At 45.8% G+C, this 11,242-nt stretch overlaps 1 protein-coding gene across 3 annotated transcripts; it reads left to right on the forward strand.

Moving 5' to 3' along the window:
* LOC122040496 (AP2-like ethylene-responsive transcription factor TOE3) lies at nucleotides 1-4,395 on the forward strand. Of its 3 annotated transcripts, none has more exons than XM_042599829.1 (10): nucleotides 1-131; nucleotides 759-1,579; nucleotides 1,658-1,683; nucleotides 1,784-1,814; nucleotides 1,892-1,979; nucleotides 2,074-2,219; nucleotides 2,498-2,542; nucleotides 2,644-2,747; nucleotides 2,859-2,971; nucleotides 3,945-4,395. In XM_042599829.1, the coding sequence occupies exons 2-10, from the start codon at nucleotides 1,011-1,013 to the stop codon at nucleotides 4,179-4,181; spliced, it is 1,359 nt and encodes a 452-aa protein (XP_042455763.1). In that variant the 5' UTR covers nucleotides 1-131; nucleotides 759-1,010; the 3' UTR covers nucleotides 4,182-4,395. The 3 variants fall into 3 exon arrangements, with proteins under 3 accessions (XP_042455763.1, XP_042455765.1, XP_042455764.1); XM_042599831.1 differs by having other exon boundaries at nucleotides 2,859-2,965; XM_042599830.1 differs by having other exon boundaries at nucleotides 10-559.
* The last annotated feature ends 6,847 nt before the right edge of the window (nucleotides 4,396-11,242 follow it).

Consider the following 11,242-nt stretch of genomic DNA (forward strand, 5'->3'; position numbering starts at 1 on the left):
CGGAGGCTTCGGTAGTAGTGCCGCAGTTCTCTTTCCTCCGCCGCTTGCCGTCGCCAGATGTTCCTCTTCCTCGCTGTTTTGGTCGGCGGTCGGTATGGTCGATCGGGGGGTTTTTGGTCGAGCCTCGTATGGTATTCTTCGATATTTATATATATATATATTTTTGTTTCTTTTCTGGCTTTTGCAACTTCGATCTTCTTGTTCTTCGTCGTCTCTTTCACTATCGATCGGATCTGGTGTCGCGTGATTTGAGATGGTGGTTAGAGGAAGATCTAGCTTGTAGGGTGGAATCCGCGAGCGAAGAGATCCAGCGGGGGAGTTGATCGGCTGGGCGATGGAGAACTTTGAAGTATTCGAGAGAAATTTCTGATCGCCTCATCTGGAATCCACTATTGTTTTTTTCTGCTGCTCTTCGCTTCCTTTTCCTCGAACCTCGTCGTCTCTCTCGTTACTTATTTAAGTCGGTTGGCGACCAGTTGCGGATGGTCACTTCGTTGTGCTACGGCTGCGGCGACTGGATACACCACCGTTTCTGGTTAGCCGATGGACTAAACAGCCGGTATCGTCATTTTGTACAAGAAAATAGCAATAGTTGAATTGTGAACATATAAGTTCTTTGATTGGGAGACTAAAAGTGTGCTAATGTGTCTGTATATAGAAATTTGATTTGAATACTGCTTTAGTCGGAACGATCTTTTTGTAGATATGATGTGTACTAAAATTTGGTGGATGACTGAGTTTTCTGGTCATTTTTGTAGTGAACAGATTACCACCTAATATGCGGAAAGAATCCAGCTTGAAGTGGGATATGACAAATTTTGTATTGGAAGTCTTGTCGTAGATGTTCAGTAAGAATAATTCAGGCTTTTCCGGCTTCCACTTCTATCTTCTCTTGCTATTCTTCCTGATATTGAAGGATCGACCCTGAGTTATTTGCAATCAAGAAGAGGTTGAATCCTGTTGTCGAAGTTTATCGTTTTCTGGTTTTCATCAGCATCAGTTGAATAGCAATGGTGCTGGACCTTAACTTGGCATCCTCCAGTGAATCGGCAGCGTTTCAAGATAAGACTGACCCAGAGGGTTTTGTAGATGGGGAGATGGATGATTCTGGGACGACTAATTCATCTGTTCTTAATGCTACGGTTTTTGCGGACGTAACTGAAGAGGATTCTTGCTCAACCCGACCTACAGCTGCCTTCAGATTTGGTATCTTGAAGAGCTCCATTTCTGTAGAAGATGAAAATGAAGTTGAAGTGGAGCATGAGGAGGATGGGAATGATGCCCAGAAACAACTTGGATTGATCACCAAGCAACTCCTTCCTCCAGTGACTGTGGTTTTGGATGTTTGTCAAGTTCCTGTAACAACATCGTCTTCATCATCATCTAAGCTGCCTTTGATGGATCTCACCTTTTGCCAAGCTGATTCACCATCAAAATCAAGACTTCCATATCACCAACACCTGCTCCATCAGCCACAGCAACAGCCAAAGAAGAGTCGCAGGGGGCCAAGATCCCGGAGTTCTCAGTACCGAGGAGTTACATTCTATCGCAGGACAGGGAGATGGGAATCTCATATCTGGTTAGCACCTTGGCCTTCGTCAATCTTATTTATTCTTCCATGATTTTTGCAAATGACTTCAGTTGCCTCTTTGGTTAGGGACTGCGGGAAGCAAGTGTACTTGGGTAAGCAGTTACCTCCTAGATTAAACATTAGCTTATTCATAGGTATATCATAAATGAAAAATTCTGATTTTTGCATGTTTCAATTTTTGGACACTATTAGGAGGCTTTGACACTGCTCATGCTGCTGCAAGGTGAGATTAATGTTATTGCTTTCTTTTTTTACGTGCTTATCTAGGCAGGAATGTTCAGAATCTACATCTATTTCCAGGGCATATGATCGAGCTGCAATTAAGTTTCGGGGAGTTGACGCTGATATCAATTTCAATCTGAGTGACTATGAAGAAGATCTGAATCAGGTACTATTGTGCAAAAGAAACCAAACATTTTCTTCATTGTATTTGTCAACCGCTTACTTTTGCCCTTTTTTGTGGTTTTGTTTTGATTTTTTAGATGAAGAATCTGTCAAAGGAAGAATTTGTTCATATACTTCGTCGTCAGAGCACTGGATTCTCAAGGGGAAGTTCAAAATATAGAGGAGTCACCCTGCACAAGTGTGGTCGTTGGGAAGCCCGCATGGGGCAGTTCCTTGGCAAGAAGTAAGAAAATTCTGTTTTTAAATCCTTCTCCCACGAGTTGTTTAAGAAGATAAGGATGAGTTCTTGTTCATGTATGCTACTTTGTAGATCTGAATTTATGCCTCTTGATGCTTACAACCGTTAGGTATGTCTGCATACAGTGGTACACATTGCATGTTTAGTGAAATTGGAATGACTTGTGATATTTGGGTTTCCATGGTCATTCGGTATACGCATAGATCCATGAAATGAACCATTCTTTACTAACGAATAACGAGAATGCTATGCATGATGTGCAGGTACATATATCTTGGGCTATTTGACAGTGAGATAGAAGCTGCTAGGTCTTTCCTTATTATGATTTTTCTCAATTGTTTATTTAGACTTTATTTCTTATATTTCAGTTCACACACCTATCTGTTCTGTCTTTTGTTCTCTTCATTAGGGCTTATGACAAGGCAGCCATAAAATATAATGGAAGAGAGGCAGTTACCAATTTTGATCCAAGTACCTATGAAGAAGAAATAGTTTCCAAGTGTGATAATGAGGGTATTCTTTGCAAATTAAAATCCATTTAAGTGCTTCACCAGATAAATAGCATGATTCTTTGATAGAAGATTTCCAATTTATATGATCTAGAATTTTCTGAATTTCTTGCAGGGCCTGATATTGATCTAAATTTGAGAATATGCCAACCATCTGTCCCCACTCCCAAGGACAACCAATGTTCACTCAGTAGCCAGTTGAAAGGATTCGACATTAGCAAGGCAAGGGTAATCAGTTTGCAGATTAAGATACCTTGGCATTCCTTTTCTCAAATGCATTTTACTACAACCTTTTCTTTTCTCCCTATAAGATCCCTAATAAACTTTGATTTGTCCATAGCAATCTGAGAGACTGAGACCACTATCTGATAGATTTCAATGCTAAGAGCACACCCAACTAATTTTTGTTTAGTTTTCCTGAAGAAATGATTTTGGACTTGGAAATCATGCAACAAAATATGCACAAGAATGCTATATTTTTTTTTCTGCGACTGATCGGTTCTCAAATTTATGGTAAAATCTTACTCTTATATTTTCTTTTTTCATCATCTCTCAACAATATCTGCTAGAGTGTCCAATACTTGTCTCTTGTATTTTCTCATCATTGTACTGCACTTCTTTACTCCAACACAATGTTTCTTCTACCATAATTAATTTCTTTGTAGCATTGACTTATTGGTTTTCGTGCATGAATTACCACTAACGTGAAGTGTGTCTAGCTATGAAGCTTTGTCTAAATACACTTGCAACTGAATGGTGATGATAGGGCGGATATGTTCTCAATCTCTAGCGCCCATTGTCTTATGAGTCAGGGAATAGCTTTGGAGCTATTTCACATGAATCCTTTATGTGACACATTAATTGTATTCTGAAAAGGCTATGGTTACACCCAACTCTAGTGATTGCACACCTCATTTAATTTAACTGAAAAAATAGGAAACACAATAGATAATCGGATGACTATGTTCCAATCTCAAATCTTCATCGTTTGAACTGTGAACCAAACATTACCTTTCTGAAATGGGTCGAGTAATACTTTTACTTGGTCCTTACATTAATTGGATGGATCAAATTAGCCTACACTGTTCTATAGTCAATAACAAGTTTAATATTGAACTTTATGTGAGACAGTTCTCCATTCTGTCAAATATCATGTTTAATAGGAGTTCGGAGTTCTGAGTTCATTTTCCCACTATTGCAGGTGAGAGAGAATGACAAGAGACCTGCTATTGGTTTCCAAACTCTACCGATGTTGAGTTGGCCGACAAATGTGCCTTCTCCATTTCCAATGTTCTCTTCTGCAGCATCATCAGGATTCCCTACTAACAAGGTGACAGCTGCTCTTCCTCCGCTGCAAACTCCAGCCTCGGCAACCAACCATCTCCATTTCTCCCATGGTGCCGCACCAAAGTACTATTTTGGAAACCCATCTCATTAGTGTCCAACGAGGAGCAGATTTGTTTGTCTGAAATCAAAGCAAGGAATGCTTACCCACACCAGTGTCAGCAGAGTGAGAGGTCGCACTTGTTCGCAAAAAAATTATTATTTGGTGGTGTTTGGTCCTCTTATATCACTGTCTTATGCAATGTTGCGCCTGTATTATATATTTGACATCTCAGAATATATGCGTTCAAGAGCCTTTAATATTGATTGACCATTGCTTTCGGTCATAAACAAAGTAAATTGTTATTTGTCAATTCTTTCACCGAAAATTGTGAGACCGCTTCCGCTTGTGCCTAAACTTTGTTTTGCAACCATCTCATTAATGCAGGCCACTGAAAAGGTACTATTATCAAACACAATTAAGTTATGCTAAACTGGTCATACTTGTTGAAAGAAGAGAGATTTTAACTTCTACTATGTGATGCAGGTATAAGCTGGGAATTCATTCGAGAAGTTCTTCAGTTTGGCCCAGACAACAGGTAAGTTTAAAAATCCACGGAAAAACTTTATCAAGATTCTTTTTGTTGCTCCAATCATGGGAACCATTTAACCGGGACTTAAACAGGTCAAGTTTAGATATTGAAACCTTGTGCATTTGTAGGTATATATAGGGATACTTACCCACCATTAAAATATATAATAAATATTAAAATTATAGTAATCATGTAATAATAATTCTACTATTATAATGTATAAATAGTAACTTTATCTCTTATAATACAATCTTATTAATTTTGTTATAATATTAGCAATTCAAAAAGTAAAAGTAAAGCCATTTATAACATTTGTATTTTTTTATAAATAGTCGTGCAGATGTTGTCAGGTATCTATTTATTTAGGTACTTAAATTATCTATTCATTTATTATATGGTAGGTATGAATATTTATTTACTTAATGAAACTGGTATTAATTAAATGGGCATAAGTAGAAGTACTGGAGCCGTGACCGTGAGTAACTCTTAATCAACGTAAAAGACGTGGCAGCCCCAGCAACTTTTAATTTTTTTTTCTTATGCAAAAGTCCAAAGTCTTTGGACCACCCCAAGAATCTATTCTTTTTTCTATTGATGCACTTAATTCTATCTTTTGATCAGGGGAGTACGTCACTGCTTATGCATGCCATCACATTGTTTATCATATATTACCTTCTTGGTTCATGTGGTTTTGGCTCTTATTTTAATTTTAATCAATCCCCAGACCGGAAATTGGTCTAATCTAGTCAAACAATTATTTATTTGTTTGGTTTGTTCTTATTTCGAATGTCTTGCACATAAAGATTAGTTATAGCAAATTGCTTTTGTAAAGGTTTTGTTTTTAGCGATAACAGTCGGCCATCATTCTAGGTTTGATTAATTGCATTTGCTAGAACATCCAAGCTAGACTTCACATTGAACTATTTTGTTTTGTTTTATAACTTTGTTTTTAAGAATCAGTTATCATGAGATTATTTAGTGTAAATTCTGTATTTTTGTCATTAATTTTCAATTATTATGACTTTAATAGAAGGATAATGATCTTGTCTGAAAATCGTGGAGACAGAAAGCTGGGGATGTGGTTGCTACGTTGAATGGACGTGGACCCTGCTCCGTTTTGCAATACAAGAAATGTTACTACCGGGCTAGGGAAGGGGTCCCGGTGTGGACCCTTTGATGCTCAAGTCAGTCACTGACAAGAAGAAGAAGATGGAATAACAGTAAATAGAAAATAATGCGTACCTCCGTTGGTATACGGATCCTCCTTTATATAATGTCTTGGTGGGTGACGTAAGCGATTTTTGAGGCGTGGGCACGTTTTCCTATTGGTCATGGGCACGTTTTTTAATTGGTCTTGGATATGTGATTATAGACACGTTCTCCCATTGATCGCAGACACGTTCTCCAATTTATCCTAAACACGTGGTCACTGGCACGTTCTCTAATTCGTCGTGGGCATGCCTTTCGATTTGTCGTCGTACGATTCACTTGTTAATCATGCTTCATGTCGGCGACACTATTTTCTAAAAGGATATCCCGAGCTAGGTCAGCGATCCCGCTGATCGGTCGAACGAGGTAGCCGTTCGGCTGGGGACTCCCCCGTTCGGTTTCCCCCGACTGTTCTCCTTTGCAGTGTGATCCTGTTCGAACCAAGAGTCAACGAATGCTGGGGATGCGGCGCTTCCTGCTGGATCCTCGAGTGCTCCGGCGAACCTGCAGCAAAACCGAGCCGGGAGGGGTGTCCCGGCGACGACCCTCCGACGCTCAAGTCAGGCGAGAAATAACAAGAAGGTGGCCTCAAGATGAAGATTTTTCATACCTCCGGTGAAGAAATGGAGGCCTTATATAAACCTCCTGAAGAAGCCTGGGCACGCCAATCAAAGCGACCACCTGCCTTTGACCATGCCCAGGTATGGGTCTGTCAGAAGGGCCATGCCCAGATATGGATCTGTCAGGAAGATGTCCATGAGGCCATACTGATACTGTATCAACCTTCCCATGATATGACGGCAAGGTTCTCCATCGTGCAATCTTGTGTACGGTCTAATCATCAGACATGCTTCTGCTGATATCTCATATCCCGAGCCGAGCGCATAGGCCGCTCGGCCACCTTTGTACCCTCGCCCTTATCTTGGCCGAACGGACGACCCGCTCGGCCCTTCGGTTCCAGTCGAGCGGACTCCCGCTCGGCCCTTCGATCCTCCTGCCTTGGCGTCGGAAACCCAAGCCCCTGGATGAGTTATCTCTAGCTCCGCTCGGACCTACTCAGCTACTCGACGTGGCCATTAACCGCTTAGTCAGCCCTTCATCGGTCCTCAAGCTGAGACCCTTCAGGAAATGGGTCTCCCATTCTTACCGCCGGATCACTTGCCTTCCCTTCAAGTCTAGTCGAAGGAGGCAGTGAGTCCGACTGACTGGACTATATGTGTCCGAGCGGGCGGTCGCCGCCTTTCCGTAGCTTATAATATCCCTGGGGTCGTTCGACCCTTCTGTCAAATTCAGCCGTTCGGCTCTTCATTTCGGTTGTCTTGTCGCTCAACATGGATGTTCGCTTGTCTAGATCTTCTCGAAAATCACGCAAATCCTCTCCATTAAGTCGAAGCATGCGTGGTATGGGCGCATTAATTGTGCCTGGCGACAGAGCGCCACGTGGCTCTTCTCGCGTGGCGATGATGATTCGTACGATGGGACGCTGGTCATTTTGAAACGGACGGCTAGATGATGACTTCGTCTTCCGTGACCTGCATCCGACGGACGAGGCCGACCAGCCTCGTTCGTATAAAGCCCTCGTCTTCGCCTTTTACGCCGCATTCTCTGTTTCATTGCGTATTCTCCGTCGAAGGTGCCCGCTGCTGCTGCATCATTCCGGCCGTCCCAGCTCTAGCCTCTTGGTGGTCTTCGGCTCTTTGGTGATCCTTTCTGTCTACCTTCCCTTAGTAAGCTTCTCCCTTCCCTTACAAGGCCTTCCCAACTTGTTCTGCCTCCTTTGTTCCCATTCCTTCGATTTCTCGCTGTCTTTTTGCTCCTTCGAGATGGCAAGCTCCTCTGAACCCGCTGTTGGAGTTCATGGCCCTTGGTACCTGACTATGGAGAGCCGATTTGATGAGGAGGGCGATCGGTGCCTTGTTTGGACGTATGAGATTCCCGATAACTATGAAATAGTTGTAGCCGACCCGTCTGACCGGCCCCATGACCCGCCGATCGACACCGTTTGTTTCTTTTTAGACCAATTCCAGGGCGGCCTTAGATTTCCTACCCATCCATTCATTTTGGAGGTTTGTAATTATTTTCGCATCCCGCTCGGCCAACTTGTGCCGAATTCCTTTAGACTGCTGAGCGGGGTGGTCGTCCTCTTTAAGCTGCACAGTATCCCTCTTGACCCCAAAATATTCCACTTCTTTTTCTACCCTAAACAATCCGAGCTGGGGACTTTTATTTTCCAAAGTAGAATAGACTTTAAATTTTTTGACAATATGCCGACCTCCAACAAGCACTGGAAAGAATTTTTCTTCTACATCCGACTTCCCGAGCGGCCAGCATTTCGAACCAAATGGCAAACCGCCGTGCCGACCCAGCCGGATCTCGGCAAATTCAGAAGCAACTCGGCATATCTTCATGTGGCGAACTGGTTGTCTGGTCAGCGATACAAGATTGACCAGTTGCTTCTCAAGGGGGTGTTGTATATTTTCGGATTGTCTCCCGTTCGGGCAAATCTCCCCTTCCGCATGAGTAAGGATTCTTTACTCTCTTAGTCTTTTTTGTCTAATTGATTTTAATTTCTTTTACTGCAGCTGAAGTCATGTGGCGCTCCAAGGCTACCGCTCATCTGAAGTTGAAGGCCGTGGAAATTGAAGCGGCCACCAAGAGAGAGCTCGCCGAGCGGGGTCTCATCCCCAGCCGCCCGGCGGATGCAGGAGAGGGGGGGGGGGGCGCAGTCCGCCCCTGAAACAGAAGCTGCCCCATCCGCCGAGCTGGGCGTCCCCCAGGTCGGGGATCCACCACTGGAAGTTCGGCGAAAGCGTCGAAGAGACTCCAGCCTTCCGCCGCCACAAGAGGGAACACCACAGGCGCCGATCGGCGTGACTTCGCCTGCTCGCACGCCATCACAGATCGGGACTCCAGCGGCCTCGCCTACCGCACAGCCTTCCGGCTCTCCTTCCCGGACTCGTCGCCGCTTACGTCGGTTGGGTGAGACGTCCACCATAGGGGAGTCCTCACATCAGGCGGCCGCGACTGAAGAAGCGCCGGCCGGCCACCCTTCCATCAAGACTACCCTTCGATTCCCATCGGAGGAATATTTACTGTCCGCCGATCGGCCTTCGTGCCCCGTTCACGAAATAACCCTGACTGGTCCGCTCGCCAAGCTCTTCGAGGACGCCCAGATTCAGGTGGCCCTCATGACACCCAAGCAGCTCGGCGATAACAACATGCAGCAGGCCACACAGGTAAATTCATCTTTCTTCATGTGTCATGCTATTGTTTGATTCCTGATTTTATTATTTCCTTACAATGAGCAAATCGCCACCACCACCGGTGGCCGAGTTGGAGGATCTCTGGAAAACTCCAAGTATCGGGGTCCATCCGGAGCGGGAGAAAGCACCCTCGAGGCGAAGAAGGTCGATGCAGAGGTGGCCCGACTCGAAGACTTGGTGAAGAAGCGGGACGGGGACGTGCCAGCAGCCGGAAGAGGCGGGCGATTGCTGATCTGGATAAAATGAAAGTTGAAGTCAGGCCCTAGATCAGCAAGCTAGAGGCCGAGCTGAATGCCGAGCGGGAGATCCGTTCGGCCGAACGCACAAAAGCTGAGATGGACTTGAAGGCAGTCCAAGATTCCCTAATTGCCTCCCGGGCGGTGCTTAAAAGGTATAAGGAGGGAGAGCCGAGTCGCTTAGCAGCAGCGCGCCAAGAATATCTCCATTTGGAGCGGTTCGGCGCAAAATTCGGCGACAATGTCTCTTCTACTTTCGCCGAAGCGGTCAGGGTAACCATGGCGTACCTGAAGAAGCGTGGCCACCTTCCCGAGGGAATGCATATTCCCGCCTCCGACCTGGCGGCCATGATTGATGACATCCCGGACGTCTTTTTTAATTTTGAAGACCCGGAGTGAGGCGAGTTTTTTCAAGTGCTTTTTGTATTTCATCCGCTCGGCGGATGCAAAAAACTTTATTGTACGTGCCGTTCGGCCCCCTTATGTTCCTTGTATTTTTTGTTTGCCTTTCATTGCCCCTTTTTAATGCGTTGCTGCTTATTCGTATAATCTGTTGGGCTCCCCGGGTTTCTTACGAAACGACCGATCGGGTTAATCAATTGACTCGTTTCCTCAAAATCACTTAGCGCTTAACCATACTGTTTGCATTCAGTGTACGCGGAGTATTGGCAAACCGTCGGCCGACCGGCATTAATCAATCTGGTACTTGTGAACGATCATGAGCTCGTCGGCGCGGATGTTTATAGCCGATCGGCGCGGCTCTCGATCTTTAACGACGGTGCTCGTCGGCGCGGATGTTTATAGCCGATCGGCGCGGCTCTCGATCTTTAACGACGGTGCTCGTCGGTTATCCGCTCGGTTTTTATAGCCGGTCGGCGCTGCTCTACGGTTTAACGTCTGGGCTAGACGGCGCGGATGTTTATAGCCGGTCGGCGCGGCTCTACGGTTTAACGTCTGGGCTAGACGGCGCGGATGTTTATAGCCGGTCGGCGCGGCTCTCGATCTTTAACGACGGTGCTCGTCGGCGCGGATGTTTATAGCCGATCGGCGCGGCTCTCGATCTTTAACGACGGTGCTCGTCGGCGCGGATGTTTATAGCCGATCGGCGCGGCTCTCGATCTTTAACGACGGTGCTCGTCGGCGCGGATGTTTATAGCCGGTCGGCGCGGCTCTACGGTTTAACGTCTGGGCTAGACGGCGCGGATGTTTATAGCCGGTCGGCGCGGCTCTACGGTTTAACGTCTGGGCTAGACGGCGCGGATGTTTATAGCCGGTCAGCGCGACTCTTGATCTTTAACGACGGTGCTCGTCGGTTATCCGCTCGGTTTTTATAGCCGGTCGGCGCGGCTCTACGGTTTAACGTCTGGGCTAGACGGCGCGGATGTTTATAGCCGGTCGACGCGGCTCTACGGTTTAACGTCTGGGCTAGACGGCGCGGATGTTTATAGCCGGTCGGCGCGGCTCTCGATCTTTAACGACGGTGCTCGTCGGCGCGGATGTTTATAGCCGATCGACGCGGCTCTCGATCTTTAACGACGGTGCTCGTCGGCGCGGATGTTTATAGCCGGTCGGCGCGGCTCTACGGTTTAACGTCTGGGCTAGACGGGCTTCGAGGCTAACTCCTTACCAGGTCGAGCGACCTTGGCCTTCATATCCCGCGCTTGAACAATATTTATGCCCGGCCGAACAGCACGGGTCATTCGCTTGCGAATCTGATCGGCTGGGAGGCTTTCACTATTCGGGTGCTTGGCTCGGATAATCCATATGCCCCTTTTACCCAGCTTGGAGAACGTACTCCTGGCCGAACGGCTCAGGGTCTGCTTTGAGCATTTTGGCTCGGATAATTTATCTCCGTCCGGAAGGTACTGGGTCTTC

The sequence above is a fragment of the Zingiber officinale genome, chromosome 2A (assembly GCF_018446385.1).
Source record: "Zingiber officinale cultivar Zhangliang chromosome 2A, Zo_v1.1, whole genome shotgun sequence".
NCBI classification, from domain to species: Eukaryota; Viridiplantae; Streptophyta; class Magnoliopsida; order Zingiberales; family Zingiberaceae; genus Zingiber; species Zingiber officinale.

Bases quoted from the DNA above. Each gene is read 5' to 3' on its own strand.
- LOC122040496 (XM_042599829.1), top strand. From the start codon at position 1,011: ATGGTGCTGGACCTTAACTTGGCATCCTCCAGTGAATCGGCAGCGTTT. The intron at 1,980-2,073 runs GTACTATTGTGC...TTGATTTTTTAG, and splicing joins ATGAAGAAGATCTGAATCAG to ATGAAGAATCTGTCAAAGGA. The intron at 2,972-3,944 runs GTAATCAGTTTG...CCACTATTGCAG, and splicing joins TCGACATTAGCAAGGCAAGG to GTGAGAGAGAATGACAAGAG.